General features: G+C 39.1%; 1 protein-coding gene across 10 annotated transcripts in view; it reads right to left on the bottom strand.

The window, feature by feature from the left end:
* The window catches only part of ccdc88ab (coiled-coil domain containing 88Ab), a 62773-nt gene that overhangs the window by 15718 nt on the left and 27720 nt on the right, over positions 1 to 19335 (bottom strand). For all 10 annotated transcript variants that reach the window (XM_032553103.1, XM_032553104.1, XM_032553095.1 and 7 more), the window contains exons 5-25: positions 15736 to 15794; positions 15251 to 15334; positions 14995 to 15135; positions 14301 to 14473; positions 10815 to 10896; positions 10159 to 10317; positions 9485 to 9631; positions 9247 to 9391; positions 7989 to 8167; positions 7099 to 7236; positions 6140 to 6323; positions 5930 to 6060; positions 5100 to 5393; positions 3963 to 4145; positions 3608 to 3886; positions 3302 to 3426; positions 2916 to 3054; positions 2536 to 2712; positions 2263 to 2424; positions 504 to 781; positions 251 to 394 (exon numbers count right to left, since the gene is read on the bottom strand). In XM_032553103.1, coding sequence (XP_032408994.1) covers positions 251 to 394; positions 504 to 781; positions 2263 to 2424; positions 2536 to 2712; positions 2916 to 3054; positions 3302 to 3426; positions 3608 to 3886; positions 3963 to 4145; positions 5100 to 5393; positions 5930 to 6060; positions 6140 to 6323; positions 7099 to 7236; positions 7989 to 8167; positions 9247 to 9391; positions 9485 to 9631; positions 10159 to 10317; positions 10815 to 10896; positions 14301 to 14473; positions 14995 to 15135; positions 15251 to 15334; positions 15736 to 15794 — 3403 coding nt within the window. The remainder of the gene's footprint in view (positions 1 to 250; positions 395 to 503; positions 782 to 2262; positions 2425 to 2535; positions 2713 to 2915; positions 3055 to 3301; positions 3427 to 3607; positions 3887 to 3962; positions 4146 to 5099; positions 5394 to 5929; positions 6061 to 6139; positions 6324 to 7098; positions 7237 to 7988; positions 8168 to 9246; positions 9392 to 9484; positions 9632 to 10158; positions 10318 to 10814; positions 10897 to 14300; positions 14474 to 14994; positions 15136 to 15250; positions 15335 to 15735; positions 15795 to 19335) is intronic.

Below are 19335 nucleotides of genomic sequence, written 5' to 3'. Positions count from 1 at the left end.
ACCAGGAATGAAACAGTCGACCTTTAAATTTTAGACTACCTGCATCTGTAAGTAAAATTAGAAAACAAATTCATCAATTAGATGGAGCAACAATCTGATGTGGAAAACAAAAATACACTGTTCACATACAGATGAACGAAAAAGATACATTTTGTAGCAGTTTTCAATTTCACCTTTAACTGGAAAAAAAAGACTTAAAACTGAAACATTTTTCATATGCCAGTTTATTTTATAGCATTAAAAGCCTGACCTGTCGTTTTCCTCTTTGAGCAGTTTGCACTGGTCAGCTGTGGCTTGGTGGCTCTGATTCTCCTGTGCCATCTTGTCCTGTTGCTCCTTCAGGTTTTTCTCCAACTCCTCCAGCTCACCCTTTCTCTGCAGGAGCTGCTTGTACCTGAATAGAAGGAAAGAAAAATACAACTTAGAGACGACAATCTTTTTAAAAGTTCCTCAAAAAAATGGCAGAGTTGATTGAATATTGCTATAGTTTGACAGAAGCTCACCTGTCCTCCAAGTCTCTGTGCTGCTGCTCCAGGCTCTTGTGGGAGGTCTTCAGGCCGCCGTGTTTCCCAATCAGAGCTTCGTACTCGGCCGCCTGCCGCTCGTGGAGCGCTGCCAGCTTCTCGTGATCCCGGAGCAGCAGCTCGTAGGTCGCCCTCAGCTCCTCCTTCTCTCTCAGCGCTCCCTCCCGTTCTCCCTCCACGCTGCTCTGCTGGCTCTGCAGCTGGGCATTCTGGGCCATGAGGGCCGCGCTTTGAGAGCTCAGGGTGGAGTTCTCCACCTACAGGACAGAGGTGGAGGAGCAGCACCATCACTTAAAACATATGATTTGTGGTATACTTCAAGTGAAGATGAAATATTCAGAGCCCAGATCTCTGCAAACCAAACATCAAAACCCAAGGAAGAATTTATTGGAGTTTTTGCCTGTAGGGGGCACCGCGTCTGTATGGGATAATCTCCAGCTTGGGAGAGGAAATAAAAAAACGGAAGCACGTTTCTTTATCAGTTTATGAGTTCCCTTTGTTGGCCACAGTGGTTTACCTGCCCAACATCCTTCTACAGTAATCACCACAGACAATATTTACACTGACAAACAGACTGGGTTCAGGTAAAACAGCAGCAGCAGCACAATCACACAGTACCTGCCAACATGGAGCGTGCCATTATATATACAACTCGCAGCAACCTACTTGAACATTTTCCAGATGCAGTAAGCAGCTACAGTGTGTCCCTGCCACACATAAGAGGAGTTTGAAAAGCTGCCAAACAGTGAGAGCAAACGACAGCAGGGAGCAAAGCTGATTGGCTGGACAACTGCACAACCCCAGAAGACGGGACGAGATATCTGTTATTTTTGACATACGGTCCTGAACAGGCACCACAGCACTACTATAATGTAACCAGTATGATACAAGGTCACATTAATGATAACCAAGTTATTCTGAAACTAGTGAAATGTTCACAAAAACATTTTAAACTAAAGTCCCATTCACAACATTAATTGATTTGCATTTTGCTACAAAGTATTTCAACTGTGTAGCATACTGGATTGTGTTCAACTGGATTTTCCTTTAAAAAACTGATGTAATTCACATGATCTTCAGTGGAAGGCAAAATAAATGTCGACAATTTAGACTTCTAATAACCATAAAGACAGAGCTTTTGTTGCTAGTGTTCCTCTTTAATTCCCGATATTAACAGAAAACAACACTTGGGATGTTATGTTTGCTATAAATATCTATGAAACGGTCTGAAACAGCAGTGTGTGGGTCTGAATCATCCACACATACACCACTGACACAGAGCTCACCAAGCTCCTGCCATTGTCAGGAATCTGGCAGCGTTGACACCCAAACATGTTCCACTTAGTTACACCAGGAGGTTTTGTTTTCATATCCAATTGGTCACAATAGCATTATCACATGGAAAAACTGAATTCATCACAGAAAGAGATCCATTAAAATTGAATCATTATATACTGTACATGCCTGCCCTCAGAGGATGAAGGGTGTTGATAGTGAAAAGGTTGCAAAACCATTAGAGGACTTTGAACTTCATGAGTTCAAATCATTGTAATGCACAAGTAGAAATAAAACATAAAAGTGTTTATTAAGCTGCTCTTATAAGGGAAAAGAGCCAGTATATGACTTAAATGCAAATACTTAAAAAAATTCTGTTCCTCAAAATACATACGGAATATAGACTAACCACTATTTAATGTTGGGTTATTTCTGGTTTTCCCTGTTTGTATGATGGGTTTACCTGCAGTTTGGCATTTTGCGTCTGCAGAGTGGTGTTGTTCTCCTGTAAGGAGGCGGTCTGCCTCTGCACCGCTACAATCTGCGCCTGCAGGTTGGAGCTCTGAGTTTCCAGTTGTTTGAGTTGGCTTCTCAGAGCCACCTTCTCAGCCTGCAGCGTAGCATTCTGAGGGGAAAAGCACGCAAATATCATAATGAATAATACAGAAATTTGGAACCGAAATGGGGGAGAAAAAGATAAACACACCTGAGAAATCTAAGATTCATTTAAACTTACGTTTCTCTCCACTTCAATTAGTCTGTCTTTGACTTTCAGCAGCTCCCTGGTGGCTTCATGGCTCTCCTTTTCCCATTTATTGACAGTCTGGGAGTTTTCCACTCCTTTTGGGGGAGAGCTGTGCACCATCCTTTCCTCCTCCTCTCTCTGGCGAAGTGCCTCATAGTTTTTCTTTACCTGAGGTGAATCAAGTAAACCATCAAGCTAAATACCTAAATAGTCTTAATAGCTGCTGCAGGAGAACATTTTAAGATGTTTTGAACTTTAAATTTCAAGGTTTTGTTTTTGTAGTAAACTTATTTTGCAGTTTAGCTTCAAGTCTGCAAAGAACAACTATTATTTATATTTATTATAGAAGCAAGGATTTCAATTTTGCTTACCGTTTTTAGTTCCTGCCGAAGTTGCTGGTTGAGGTTGGAGGATTCCTGTAATCGCGCCTCTAAAGCAGCGATTTTCTCCTCTTTGATCTCCAAAGATGATTTCAGAGTTGACTCCAGTTTGGTTTCAAGCAGCTTAAACCTTGGAAGAAATAAAGGTTTAAGTAGTTATGTGTTAAATGCATAAATGCATTACGACAATGTGGAGGAAAAAAAAGGTCAATTATCGTCTCATTAAGGACGGGATGATTCTGGCTTGGAAAAAATAGAGAAAAACATTAGTTCCAGTAAAATGGGTCATTATTCTGATTGATATAAAGTAGTTTAATTTTGAACCAGCCTTCAAAGATTTTAGAAGGCTCCATCACAGATCAGCAATCATTGTTCACCTGTCATCGGAGCTCTCATCGTGCAGGAGTCTCTCTTTGTTCAGTCCAATTTTCTCCAATTCATGAGTAAGTTTCTCAAGGTCATTATTCATCTGCTGCGTCCGCAGTTTCTCACTCACAAGCTCCTACACACACACAAAGTAATACATGTTGAGCATCTTCTAATATAATCTCACATTCACTTAACATTTATATAAAAACAACATTAAATGACTTTGAAGTAGAGTAGATCAGTAAAGCTTTAATTTTATCTGCTGAATCTTAACACATACATAAAAAAAACAAACAAAAAAAAACTCTGCTTACCTCTCTTAGTGTCATCAGCGTCTTCTTATCTATACTGCCCTGTTTGACCAGCTCCTTGTTCTCTTTCTCCAGGTCCTTGACTCTCGTACACGAGTCCCTGAAGAAGATCATCTCCTTGCCCATGGTGCGGTTCTCCTTCTCCAGGGCGGCGATCCGTTGGTTGCCGTCATCCAGCTTGGAGTCGCGGATCTCGGCCTGCTGCCTCAGCCGCTTGTTCTCCTTCTCCAGAAGCTTCTTATCTTTCTCCAGCTGGGAGCTTTCCAGTTCCAGAGTTTTGTTCTGTAAGTGAGACAGGATGCAATAAAGTAAAGGTGGATGCTAACTGCGGAACATTAGCGTAGCGACTACGGCCTACCTCCTGCTCCAGCTGCTCCAGCCGTTTACTCGAGATCTTCAGTTCCTCCAGGTTACGCTGAAGGGTTTGATTCTCAGTCTCCACCTCTTGCAATTCTGCCTCCAGCTGCTGGATCTTCTTGCTGCTGTTCTCCAAAGCCTTCTGAAGCCGCTGGTTCTCTGTGTCCAGACCTTGGTAGCTCACCTGGGAAACAAATGTGCAGGAAAACTTGAGCATTGCAATCATTTTTGAACTGTTGTGTTGAAGAAAGCAATTTGCTGAAAGAACAACATATTCAGAGCAGTGAGTAAGCCAAAAGTGTACTAAAATACATACAGTTTGCATGTAAGACAATATAAAAATAGAAATGTTGTAAATATGTTCTACCCAAAACTCAATGCCATAGTTTTAGCTTCACCAGATTGAAATTCTGTAAAAAAAAACAAAATCTTTTATCACCTTTTGCTATCCAGATATTTATTAGTTGTTCCAAAAAAATAATCAACAGGTCAGCCCTACACTATGTTGGTGTTGAATCGAGCAGAAAGCACTGAGCTTTTCACACTTTGATGCAGTGCTTGCTACAAAGGAACAGGCGCTATGCTATTATAGCATTTTAGGCAATAAATTATTTTGCTATTTAAAAATGAAATTGAATTGTTTATTAGCATTTTTTAAAAATATTTCTAACATATAAAAAGGGCTTAAAAAAATCTGCATAATGTGCCAATTTTTTAAGCTCCGATTAATCGTCAATAACTTAATTGATAACTAAAGTTATTGTTAGTTGAAGCGCTGATTTATTATGAAGAATATGATCTCCCAGACCAACACCAGGCAATCAACGAGATAATTGTGTTGATAGACTTAGCTTATTTTCTAAACCAAGAAAACCAGCCGACATGATCTTTAAATTACAAACAGCAGAAAAGTGAAAGAGTTACTACACACCAGGGTGTAGGAACTGTGCTTCAAACAGACTTTTTCTCTGACATTTTACTAGAAAGACCTTAAACATTCAGAAAAGTTTAAGAGAACATTTTCAATGTTTTAAAGCCATAACCTTTGGTTTATCTTGATGCCTCAAACCAGGCATTTCCTGATCCTAAACATGGTTTTATCACAGTCCAGGAGCACCTCCTGGATGTGTGTTCCTACCTCTAATCTTTCTGTCTTCTTAAACGAGGCTTTAAGCAGTTCCAAGCTGCGCTTCAGCTGGGTCCTCTCGCTCTCCAGCTCCCTGTTCTCGGCTTCCAGCTGAGCGGCCTTTGCCCCCGCTGACCGGAGCGTCTCGGTTGAGCGCCGGAGCTCCAGGTTCTCCTGTTCCAGCTGGCCGTTCTCTTTTTCCAGCGCCTCTAACTGGAAAGCCATATTTTTGAGACCGTCCAGTTTTTTCTTTAGACGGCGGCCCTCCGTCTCCAACTCAGAGTTCTCCTTCTCCAAAGAAGAAACCTGTAAGAAAGAGGTGTGAGAAGTTGGGACATGCAAGTCTAAAACAAATGCATTATTTCTAATCTAGAGGGACGACATTTTTTATGTCTTTGTTCCCAAAAAAATTTAACAAATTCACAAGGTTTCAGTTCACATTTTATGTCCCATTTTAAAACTGTAGAGGCAAAGGTTCCCTGTGAAATGACTGCATATATTTCTGTTTAGATCAGACTTTAAAAACACAAAAGCTGCACAAACCAAAACAAATACAAAAAAAAGATAATCTGCAAGTGACATCATCAGATACAGCTGTGAAATAAACGTTCCATACTTTTTTCTTTTTCTATACCTGAACAATTATTAAGTCAAATTCCATTTTTTGTCTGGACTGACTTTGAGAATCTACATTCATTGAGTTGAGATTGAACAAATGAAATTATTAGTAAAGTACAAAAATATTCCACAACTCACATGAAAATGTATTAATTAAAAAACAAATAATTTAAAACATAAGCAAACCAAGGTAATGTAGCAATATGTGGGAAGATGGACCAGACCTTCTCACAGGTAATTCCAAGAGTGGCAACTTTCTTCTGCAGGCTTTCATTTTCTCTTTCCAGCTTCTGCAACCGAATCTCCAACTCTTCTGCTCTCTCACCTTTCTCCTTCATCAATTCAAGCTCCTTTCCTGCATTTAAAAAAAAAAATCACTTTTCAAAACACTCAAAGCTCTTGTTAAAATGAAGCAAACAGTACTGAATACTCACGTAGCTGCTTCCTTTCAAATTCCAGCTTATTCAGTTTGCCCGTGGTCTCGCAGATCGACTCGTGAAGAACTCTGTTCTCCTTCTCCACGTCTTTCACGCGGGCCTCGGCTCCAACCTGGCAGCGTTGACGCAGCGAGGAAATGGTTTGGCTCAGGTGCTTGTTCTCCTGCTCTAGACCCTTCATCTGGAGAGAACGGAAAGGAGCTTCGATTTAATTGTGATTTATGTTCTTAGTGGGATGGGAACAGAACAAGGCACCGATTTCCCAGCAGAATAACCACTACAAATACAAAAAGCTAGGATAAATCTGCTGTTTGTCTGACAGGTGTGCGTACTGGAATAGCACAGCATTAGTTACATCTCATTATGTTTGCAACAAAGCTGACAGGGGCAGATAATCTGCGAGTGCGGTGTTCTGTGTGCTTTCCCCTCTGAAGCTCATCAAAGCTGGATTTAACAAATCAGAAGGTTAAACTAATCAAAGGTGTCAGATTTGGGTCTGACAACTGCAAAGTCCTGGCTACACACAGTGAGCGACTGCTTCTAAGCTGCAGACTGCAAGAAATCGGCATTGAATGAAGCATTCAGCTTGTTGATCCAAATGCAAATGGCTGAAAATGAACTGTTTTCAGAAACAATCAGTGAAATGTATTTATTCGGCATGTTTTTGTGGGATATCTTGGAACAGTGAGCGAAAATTTTATAGGAAAAAAAAAGTGTTTATATCAAATCTATTTGGTGTTCTTTTTTCCTAATGTGTTAAATGACAGTCCAGTAGAGTCAACTGTTAACTTTCTGAATTAAGGTGAATCCTACATGAGATTAGAGCTAAATAGCCTTGAAGTCACTCTTTAATCAGCTACATGTGTCACAGTTTTAAAGGATAACAACAATCTGACTATTCCAAACAATTACAAAATGGCTTATGAATAGCACTGAGTGTGTGCTGGCGTTCCCACCTGTCTCTCTGAGTTTTCCCTGAGTGTCTCCAGAGTCTTCTCCAACAAAGCCTTTTCCTTCATCAGGTCCGTACTCAGTGACTCGGCACTACGGAGCGACTCCCTGTCCACCATTAGTTCATTCTCCAGTCGCTCCAACTGCAATAAATAAGAGCCTTTTACCTGTATTGTATATATAATAATACAAAAGTAATTTCAAATAACTTTAATCTGTTGAAACAAATGCTGAATTTTTGGTACTTCAAAATGTTTTTAGTTGACACTAAACCTTAAGCACAGAAAAAGTATTCATATGTCGATTTTAACCATAAAATGATTGCGATACAAATAGAACTGTTTAAAATAGTACCCTATTCGGTATGAATTAAATTCATATTGAAACAACATTGAAATATGCTTATTTGTGAGCTATAAGTCTCCCAACAGCTGCTTTCAAATTTAAACGCATCTTGGATTAAGTTTTTTAAGTCACTTAGAAATTCCACAAGGTGGATTTTCTCTTTGAGGAAGATGAACTAGGTGGTATGCTTTTGTTCAGAGGGCACACAGAGAATCTTATGTTTCTGAAAATAGCTGCGAAACGTCTTTTAGCACAGGGTGTTCCAGAGTTAAAGGCAAAGAGAAAAGGCAGTTAAACTGTGTGTGGATTTACAGCTTTGCTTTCATCTTCCTATCCGCCCCTCTTTATCCTAGCCCAGTTTTGCTTTCTCTGTGTCACTGTGGTCTAAAGGTCTACAGCCAAAAGGAAGCATTTACATTATGGAGGGAGTGCTGGTGTAGCATGCTGGTTTTGCTGCGGAAGAAGAAAGAATTAAAGATGTTCTAGAGATAAAAACGTCACAAATCCCAAAGAGAGTCTTTTTTTTAGTAACAAGGAAATTAAGGCTTACTTTCTGGTTAAGTTTCTGGTTTTCCTGGTTGGCTTTGGTCAGTTTAGCTGCATTGTCCTGACTGGCTGTTCCTTTGAGTTCCTCCACCTTCTTCAGCAGAGCTTGATTTTCTTTCTCCAGCTTTAACAGGCGACTGGAGGTCAGTTCATTTACCTCCTCGCCCAAAGACTTCTGCGGAGCTAAAATAAAGACAGAACAGATCAATGTTGTGGCAAAATACAAGATGCATCATGTCTATTGCCTTATTACCACTAAATATCAACAACTCAGATTAAATCTTAGAGGCTGTAATTCCACAAAAGCATGCTTTGACAAACATCCACCTTCACAGAGTCTTTATCCAGATCCTGGGCTTGCTAAACCTATTAACAGCTCTTATTATCCAACCCCACAGCTTATCTTTCAGGAGTCACTGAATATTAATTACAGCACAGGTCTTTACCAAGTGGAAAGAAAACCCTGTGGAGGCTGGCACATACAGACAGAGCCTGGAGGGACGATGCCAGGATTAAGGGCCAAAGACCAAGGTCTGGTCCATCACCTGTCTGTAGCTTCCAGTAGAGTGAACTCTCAAGTGTCTGTTAGCAGCTTAACTTTTTAAGTGAATGACTTATTCTGTATTTTCTCATTCTTTATATGTTCTATGTTACTAGGGTTAAAACGATTAATTGAACTAATTGTGATTAATCAATTATTGAATTAATCGTCAACTGATTTAATAACTGATTAATCATTAACTAGCATAGAGACTCTAAAAAAAGTAACTTATCGAAAGACCACACAGATATGGTAAAAATCATCTAATCATCTAATATATATAAATCATCTAACATATAAACCTTTGAACCAGATGAAAATAAAATTTGAGTTTTGGGTAGAACATGCGTACAGGTAAATTCTGCAAAAAAAGAAAAGAAAAATAATTTTGATCAGTTAATTAGAAATAAAACAGATCAGCCCTGTCAAAGTCAAGCAGAAAAAGCTGATGTAAAATTTACACATTTATTTTAAATGCTTATTTTCATATCTTAATGTACCTCTAATATTGTATAAAAAGGCTTAAGTGGTTAAATTAAAAAAAATCAGCAGAATGTGCCATTTTCTTATCTAATTAATTGATTAATCGTTGGAATATTCGGTTAATTGTTGGAACAGTTGATTAATCATCTGAATAATCAATTAATCAACAATCTGGTAAATAGTAGGGTTGTCGCTAATGACTATTTTAGTAACAGATATCGTTGCCTTTTTTTCTCACCATCAGTCAGCTCTGGTGTCTTTGATAATTGCTCCAGCTCCCAGCCCAGGTGCAGCGACTCGTCCATGCTCTGTTTCTGGGCCATCTCCAACACGAGATTCTCCTCCAACAGCTCCTCCATTCGCTTCCGGTCAAGGTCCCGCTCCTGGAGATCAGATTAAGTTCAACAAATATTGTTGTTATACATGTTCCTACTGCAATTTCTGTCCCAGATTACACCCAGAAAACACGAATATACCATCTCCAGATCATGCATCTTGGACTTGAGCTGGAGGTTCTCTTTCTCCAGAAGGTGTAGTTTGTCAGACCGCGTCCTGGTGGAATCCAGCTGCTCCTCCAACATCGTCTTTGTTTCTAGCAAAATCTGGTTGTCCTCCTTTAGCTCCTATAAAAACATTAACAAAGAAGGTAAGTCTGACACAGAGGAGAATGCTGTCTCCATGCTGAATCCAGCAGAATCCAGCATGCCCATCTTTTAGGGCCAATGTATATTTGCAATATAAATTAAGAACAAAAAGCTGTTATTTGTATACAAATGAACTGCATGCATGGTCAAACAGTATGAACTCAATTACTCTCAATACTTTCAAGATGATTTTGAAAAATTAATAGAAAAGTTGACAAGAAACTTGAGGCTAATATTTGCACAGAAATCAGATTGGATGAGTAGATGGAAAAACGGATCGACAGACAAAGATGGATGGCACAGCGGATTCACCATTTCATGAATATGGAACTGACTGGTAGATGGATAGATTGATGGTTAGGCAGACTGATAAGACGGTTGACGTGAATAAATTGACATAAGGACGGACGAATATAACACAGGCTGAAAGATGCTGAACATGTGCATTTTGTTTTACTGCCCCTCAAAGTTAAAATTGTCTTTATCCCGTTTTTGGAGCCGTTTACCTCGACTCTGGCCTTGTAGAAGTCAATGTCATGAAGTCTCTCCTTGTACCGGCAGAGCTCGCTCTCCAGTTTGTCGACACGTATGGCTTTTTCTCGGAGTGCGTCCAGCTCATCGCGGTAGGCCCGAGCCGAGCGAGCGTCGGACAGCAGCTGGTAGCTCTACAGGAGTACACAAATTTGTTTATGGAGCATACACAAAAGTAGAAAAGTTCAATGAAGTGCTTAAATCACACAGACAGCGAAAACAGAAAACCACAAACAGAAAACCAAACATACTGAAACAATGGCTTTAATGTGTTTATATTATATGATCCGTGGAGTATTTGAGAACAAAAAACACCAATGAACAGAATAGCTTCTGCACATCATCAGTTATAACAAAAAGCATATATACTCGCATTTCTCCACAATGCCCCAAGCTGGGGTTTTTTTGTGTTTTTTTTGGTAAACAATTACATCAAAAGCCAGGAGAATCTGCAGCCAAACTAAAAATAGTTTGAGCACCCTCTAATGTGCCAAGTCACTTGCTAGCTGATTACACCCTGGCATCAATTTAGAAACCGAGCGCTAAGGAAGAGAAAACCAGGTGGAGGGGAAGTGAGGTCATTCGAATATTTGTAAACCACGCAACATAGAGCTGTGACTGGTAACTTTACCTCCTGCTGGATTCTCTTCAGCTCCACCTCCATGTTCTCCAGCTCCTGCCTGGTGTCCAGAAGCTGCTCGCTTTTTTCCTCCCTGCAAAGGAGAACCAGAATAAACAAAAGCAGAGTACAGATATAGCAAATGAGAAATACAACAAAAACATGATATGATGTGTGTTTTCCGGGGTTTTTTTCTCAAAGGAGATACTTATGAAGACATCAGTCCAGTTAGGAAATTCCTTTTGTGCTTATTCTCAGTCAGTACTTTAAAGTTGTATTCTATAACAATAGCCTTTGAGTAGTTGCATAGAAAAGTAACAGTAAACAAAATCTGCACAAACATTTTTGTGATGTGTAAGGAAATGGGGATGATTTGTCACAACAGAAGTGGTGCTATGACTAATCATTTGTTTTTAACTCACAACCATACACGTCTGATTCAGGGCATGCAAATTATAAAAGCACAAAAAGGAGAGAAAAAACATAATCCAATATTTCATAAGAGCAGAGATAAAAGCAGATAAAATCCTGGTTTGGTAGGCTGGTTTAAAGCTGTGGCTTGCCATGTTTTCAGTGACTTAATTTAGAAAAACAAAAGGTTTTTAGGTTTTTTTGTTTTTTTCGAAGAATTTTTAAAAACAGAATTTTATCAATATGTTCAACCAATTCAAAAAAGTGGCTAGTGTAGAACTGGGTGGAGACTTGGTGTGATTTAGTCCATTAATAAAAATCAATGTACAAGAATAATCCCATGCTAAAGAACATAAAAAGCTGTTTAATTAGACTTTGACAACATTTAAAAAAAAAAAAAAAAAAAGCCCTACTTTGGAGTTGTTTTGATATATACATAACGCAACGTGCAACTTGTTCTTGAACGCATCACCTGTAGGGAAACGTCTTCTTGACACACCACCATGTGTGGTCGTTCGTAGGGGCTATAAATGCTAACATGGTATTTATGGCTTGTTAAATAACATAGGCAGTGTGGAATTGCACTGTGTCTGATTTTTCTCGGTATCAGTGATGTTTAAGTTGGGTTAAGGTCACTTCAGTTGAGTCATTTAATGTAGGGCTAGCTACATTACTTTCCTTTTGAACAACACTGAGGTAAACCTTTGCTTCAGTCTGCCTCCTTTTCTCTGTTGTCAGTGTGGCTGAAAGAGAAACCTTAATGTCCCTCCAAAAAAGTAGACTAATAGATGGGAGTCCTTACATCTTGCCTTCATGCTGCTTTCTAAAATTGGTTAGCTTTATTTGCACAGATTTAAAATATATTCATACAAGTACATAGAAATAATAATAAAAGACAGTAATATCCCACTACACATCAAGTACTGTGCAGCATTGGCAAGTCCTATGTTGATGGACAAACACCACTGAACGCCAAACCAGCCTAAAGTGTGTGTCTTACAGGAGTGAGAGATTTTGTTTTCTGTTGTCTCGTTTCTCAAAAACAAAAACCCCACAGAAACGCAGAACTAGCTCAAGCACCTGAACCTCCTGTGACTACAATCATGCTGAACACGCAGCAAATATTCCCCTGAGGCAACAACCCTTCATCCTCCTTTACTCAGAGGAAGAAACAAGTCAGACCTGACAAGTAAACGGAGTTCACAAGGTGAATTCTGTATTTTTAATTCTTCAAAAACCGCAGTGTTTTTTTTTTTCTACCTCAACACTAGTAGGCTACATGTCTGAACAGAAGTGAAATAAGGCGCTGAGTGTGAGTTTTAGTATTTCTCACGTTGTAAAAGCCCAGAAGTAGTGCTGTTTTTGGGTTAGGTATAGACTTTAGGTTAGGTTTAGGATCAGGGAAAGGCTACAGAACAAAAACAATAAAATAATAATAGTAATAATAGAATAATAATAATGGAAGATGATGCAAAATCCCTATGAAGATACAAAGACGCAATATGTGTGTGTGTGGGGGGGTGTGTGTGAGTTCTCCAGGCTCAGCTCACGGGAGAGAATGTGTCACACCACATTGGGAGAAAACGACTGCATTCCTGAGATGCTGCTCAGTCTGTGCATGTGTTTGCATGAAACTGGTCCGCTGAACATCTGATGGCCCATTTGATTACAGCTCTCTGGAGTCTCCTAGCGCATCTCAATAAGGAAAGGAATCCTATTCTCTCTCTCTCATTGTTTTCTCTCCACTCATTCACCTTCTGTTTCCTCCGACAGTTATCTGGGAAGTTAAACAATCGTGGCACAGGAAGTCACCCCCTTCGATTTTTTTTTTTAAACCTATTAACGCGCTGATTCTCTGCAGTTTTGCCTCGTTTTCACACAATCTGTTTCTTGAAAATTACAAGCACCTGTCAACTGCTGCATGCAAGATTAGCTCGGCCATCACATTACAGATTCAGCTGGAACAGTTTCCTCCGCTTTTTGAAAACAAGCTGCATCTGTGCAGGATAAGGCTTTCGCATTTAAAGCTACATCATCAACTGCAGCTGTGAGATTTTGACCATTTGGCAGATTAAAAACACATTGCAACTGCCTGGAACTGACCGAGGTCGACAAACGTATTTATTATAGTGAATAAAATCTAATTTAGCTACATAAAATGTTTATGACAATCACTTCTTCTTGGCTCAAGAGACGAAAAAGCAGTCATATGACCAGATTCCATAAATTGACAGTATTTTTTTTTTCTTTGTGCACTTCAGGTTACAACAACTTTCCATTACAGATGCCACAGCTTTAAAAAAATAATAATAAAAAAAGAACAATGAACCAAAATATTAATTAATCTTGATGGTTGCAGTTTTGTATTTGAACTTAAAGCAACTGAAAAAAAATAGTATTGTTCACCCCCTTCCTTTGACCAAACACAGACTGACCTACGCATATCTGAACTACAATGGCCTTAATTTAGCCTTTCATTCTGCCCACACACACACGCCCACACACCCCAACACACAGCCTTGCTTGGAAAAACCAAACAAAATACACAGTCTTGCTAAATACAGAGAGATAATGATGATGATTTCTCTAAGACTTGAGGCCTGTTTCAAATTATGGACAAAAAAACCCATTTGTATTCATAAGTCTGCTTTGTATTTTACTTTGGTACATGGAGAAACAGAGACAGAAAATATCACGCAGTTTTGCAAAGTTGTTTTGTTTTGGGTTTGCATATGTATATGTGAAAAAGATGGAACATTTTTCCATAATGACTGCAGCAGGAGCACAAGCTTAAAAATGATTGAGAAATCTGTTGAGAGCAAAAACTAAGAAAAACCTGTTTGTGCAACACTGTGCCACCGTTGCTTCAAAATTACCTCCTTTTTATTGCCAAAAAATGATTTAGGCAAACAAAAAAAGTCCCTTTTGGCAAAAAATGACTATATATATATATTAAGTAGCCTCATAATATCTAAATAAAAATCACATTCAGCTCTGGAACCTATTTGTCTCCACTACCAAAAGTCTATGTACACACCCCATTTAAATAATTGTTGATGAAGCTGATAGGAGGACAACGGCACTCACAGTTCCTGTCGAAGGCGTCTGATTTTGGCCTTGGCATCGGCCAGCTCCACCGAGAGGTGCTGTCGACTCTCGGTCCTCCTCATGCTGGGAGAGTCACCAGGAGACTGGGTGGCGATGGGAGCCAGGGGAGAGAGCTGCACACAGTCTCTCTCCTGGGTGAGCTCCACAATCGTCTGAATGCAGGAATGACGGAAAGAAAAAGTGGATAGGTGAAGCTGTGCTACACTCCAATTCAAGAAAGAAAGGAAACACAACAGACTTAAGGATGAGTTTTAATATTTGGAAAGTCACTGGCAGACGTAGTTAGAAAAGTTACACAGAGGCCCCACACCAAGCCTATTTTAATCTACTACCCTCAACAGGAAATGGGATTTTAATTGAAAGCAGCTGGACGATTCTATGATAATCTGGAGGCTATTAGAACCCCTCGCATGCACACACACACAAAATCTGCTATCGGCAATAGGAATCTGAACCCCATGGCTTGGAAACTCATTTAATGCTGCGTGTAGTCACATCACACACACCAAATGATAGTTAACAGTCTCAGCCCTTCCTTCCTGAGGCTGCTCTTTTGTGGCAACAACAAAAAAGGAAAAGTTTCCACATGACCGTGCTAGAAAAAGCTTCAGTCGCGTATCTTCTTGTAAAAACATGGAACAAGATAAATGGGCTTAATAAATCACACCATTACCTCCAGCTGTGTGTCCCTTTCATCCACCAGACGTTTGAGGTGGAAAGTCAGATTTCTCGACAGGCTGTCCAAATCCTCAGGGGGCATTTCTCCACTCTCCAACCACTGCAGGTCCACCACATTCTCCTGGTTATGGGTCACCTGAAACCAGGACAAACGTGATTAATCCGACTTTATTGTACTGACATGCAAGTAGGTAGTCACTATGCCACCCAAATATTACTACAGCTTGTTGTTGGTCAAAGAGAGAAAACACCTCTTGAATGTGAGATGCTATTGCGGCTTTGGTGTCAAAGTCCAGAGTCTGGATACGTTCGATGTATTCTTCTTTCTTCTCACACTGTAAATAGAGAAGTAAAATGTTAGGAGTTTGTCCAGCAGAAAGAGCAGAAACGGGGTTTATATTAAGGCGTTTCATAAGTTGGAAAGTGGAGTGTTTGAAGAGCACAAAGTCACACCAAAATCTAAGGTAAAAAAAAAATTATAGTAATGATGTAAAACAAGTCACAAACAATGATAAGTTAGCTCTACAGGGTGAGGATCCAAAGTTCATTCAGGGACAATTTTAGCTGCAGCTGAAGTGTTGAAACATCAAGAACAACTAAAAAGTTGGTGAAAGGTCAACAGTCTGGTAAGAAATTCACCAACTCCACATGTCTGAGTTGGTTTGTAAATGACGAGGAAGTTAAATGAAAGGTTAGAAATATTGACAGCCTTCAAGCAGTCTAAGTGTGCTCTTACCTGAACAGCACATCCTAAAAGCAGCAGCAACATTTTCCTCATCTCCTCCAGGCCTTGTTCTGAAAAAAAATAAATAAATAAATATTGGGACAAAGGTAAAAATAATAATAATAATAATAATAATAAAAAAGGGTAAAATATTTCCACATATAAAACTACATGTAATAAATCAGAAATGTCCATTCTGATTAAAAGGTACAATGTTTTGTAAAAGTACTCCTCACCTCTGGTCACGTTAGAACCTCAAACTTCAATATATTTCTCTGTAATTTTATTTAGTTGACAAAACAAGAATACTGTCTAATTTTGAAGTCCAAGAAAAAAAAAAATCTGCTTTTTGGAATAACCTGAAAAGTGTGGCATGCAGACCAGTGCAACCATTTACCTTCAGAAATTACCTGATAGTGACTACAATGCTTTTTTTCCAGTCAGGGCTCAATGAGCATCCTCAGGTGACTTATACAATATGGCCGCCACACATAATAGAATGCTGTGAAAGTTGCGATTATAAACTATTTATCAGCTATTCTTTTTGTAAAATATCTATCTGAATGCATCAAATGAAGTGAAATCCATCCCCAGCTTGCATTGCTAACATTTAGCAGCAAATACAAACTTATATACATATTTCCTCTACATGGAAAAAAAAATACCAAATATACGTTGCAAAACCAAGTGTTTTCCCACAAGAAACCCCAACAATTTCTTAGTTCCAGTTACGGATCAATTTTAAGGCTTATTTTTCCTAAACAGATGTATGCTCACTCATGTGAAAAAAATGCAACATACTTCAGTTAAAATCTAGATTTAGAAGATCCTAGTTGGACCTCTGCCTATAAAGACAGAATCAAGCTCCCCATCTTTCCCACATCGAATTCCAATTAGCTAAATTCCAGGCTTGTTACAATTTCCCCCTCTATAAATCCTGCCCTCCAGATACAGAGCCACAAGGTTTTCCACAGAGTAGCTGGCTGGCCGGATAAACTCCCAGCTCTCCTCCACATGTCGGGACATATTGTCAAAAACCGCTGTAACCTGCAAACAGCTGTCTGCCTACTCAACAGGCCTGAGCTCATCTGGGGATTTGGAGCTGCACAACAGCAAAGCAGGTGGTGTGTGTGTGTGTGTACCGATTTAATGTACAGGATTTCTGCAAGTTTCTCCAACTGAAATGTAGCATTTTAAGATGTTTTAAGACCACTATGGATGGAATTTATGACCTATATCTCATATTCAACAAAAATCTATGAACTTCATCCAGCTAACTAGCAAGGAATTTGCTCTTAGTCATGATAGACAAAAAAAAAAAACTAGCTAGACAGCTAGCGAGCTAGCTAGCAAGAGTACTAGCAGCTAGCTACCAGCAGACTCAACCATAGAGTCAGAGAATGTGATAAAGATGCGAGTTTGACTCAAACTTTTGCCTGACAGAAAAATCCAGAGAGAAAAAAAGATACATAAAATCTACTAGATTAAATAACAAAATTTAAAACCTGTGATTAACATAATAAAGACTAACCTTTTAAAAAAATGTATTTAAGACATTTAAGGTCTTAATTTTAGATACATGGATTAAAAACTTTAAGGATGTGGACACCCTGGTATAGAATAATAGTTTGAGTCAATGCTTGTGTGCTCTGTTATGTTGCCCATTTCAGACACTTCCTGGTACACAAACTATCCATGATTGATTCCTGGCCAATCAATCAAGCTTGATTGGCTTATGGCGAGCCATAAGCCAATCAAGCTCGGCCTTACGGGGACCAAAGCTCGATTCTAATGGGGCGGATCCTGCTTTTTTTAGAGCTATGAATGGTTGGAGTAATTGTTGGGGTATGCATGAAAGCAGTTAATAAAATAAATGGAAGTGAATACAATATCCTAATATGGGTAGGTAGAAACACAAACTTGTGTGCATGAGAGTGATTTAGTGGTATACAATAAGTAATTAGTAATTTATGTGTCTGTAAAAACCACCACAAGCTTCCTCTGTTTGAATTGATGTGCAGGGGCGTGCATGTGTGTGTGTTATGTGATAAGCCAAGTCATGATGTGACGAATGGAGCACTGAGTGCCAATGCTGTTCCGGCTCTAATGACAATAAATCCAGCTTAGTGACAGCAAGTTCTCTGTGCAGGGTGGCCTGCTTGCTTCTGGGTTTATTAGGCCACTCATCAGCACTGGGCCAGACAAAAATAAGAAAGAGGAATACAAGGTCTATATTGAATTTGTAGTTCTTAAAATTAAGATTACTAGCCACTGGGGAGAAAAGGTAATCCGGGACAGTAGAATAATTTTGACGCTCTCAGCTGTTTCTTCATGATCTATCCATCTAATTTACAGAATACACTAAACAATTACCTCTGAATCAATAATTCAACCCAAAGCAGTGGCCTTATTGACAACATAGCAGCATGCACTCAAGAGGGATAGTATAAAATTTAATTTTTACATAAAAAAGGTCAATATACAGTATATACCAATTACAAATACTACTGAAATAAAACAAAATGATTCAAAGAAATCTGTCTCTGAATAAAACAGTCACAACATGAGGAAATAGTTGGTAATCCAATCTCACGGCATATAGTCCATCTGCCTTTCACTTCCACTGAGATAAAGAAGTGGGACTGTCTGTAAAAGAATAGCCGTAATTTGCTTAATTCTGCCCATCAAGAAATGCATTGTTTGGCTTCTCTGTAATTCTGAGGAAAGCTTTCTAGCTTGGATCAAACACAACAGCTTCAGGAAGGGAGAACCTGAGCTGAAAGGTTATTAATATTTGTACATTTTAAGGGTCAAATGAGGACACCAACATAGTCTAGTTGGGACAGTGGACGTGGATATGTGAAGGCATGGAAATTTCTCACTCGAGCTTTATTTTTGAGGTTTTGGTCAAAACAACAAATTAATTTCTAATGTAGACTAAAATAATTAATGAAAAATTGTCATGTAGACAAATGCTTACTTTACTGCAAGAAGCTTTGTGAACCTAGGGGAACAGTTATATCCTCAACATGAGTTGAAGTTTTTTAATTTAGTGCCTTGTGATTAAACGTTTTTGAGATTTTATGCTTTACGAATAACAACAAACTCTGAGATGAGAAATATTTTGCTGATTTTTAACATAAATTTCTTTTCTGCAGCAAGTTTAGGGACATTTTTATTTCACCTGCTCATGTTTTAATCAACGCACGCTAATGTAAACAAAATGCATTTCGTCTAGAGGAGTACAACTTTCTTCTAAACTGTCTTATAAAACAATAAATCTGACAGAAATCGGTTGACAATTATTGTCTGTTGTCGTTTACTGCAATAAAACTGAATCGAGAGACGAAAATTCACCAGACAACATAGCCGCTAGCCAGAGCACTTGATTCTTCTGAGTAATTTCTCATCTTTGTCTCTTTTCGCTTATCGTTTGTAAAAGGATGGAGCGTTTGTGCCTCCAGGCATGCTCCCAGCAACTTTATCTGCACAACATGGATATGAGGTGCATCAACCAGAGCTGACATTGGAAGAACAGGGTTGCTGCTTGACAACAGGAAACATGACAAGATACTGATCTGTTTGTTCACACTATTCTATGTGAGGCAGGTT

Source organism: Xiphophorus hellerii, chromosome 22 (assembly GCF_003331165.1).
Source record: "Xiphophorus hellerii strain 12219 chromosome 22, Xiphophorus_hellerii-4.1, whole genome shotgun sequence".
NCBI classification, from domain to species: Eukaryota; Metazoa; Chordata; class Actinopteri; order Cyprinodontiformes; family Poeciliidae; genus Xiphophorus; species Xiphophorus hellerii.
Note: the sequence above shows the minus strand (reverse complement) of the source record. Positions and strands in the feature narration are given on the sequence as shown.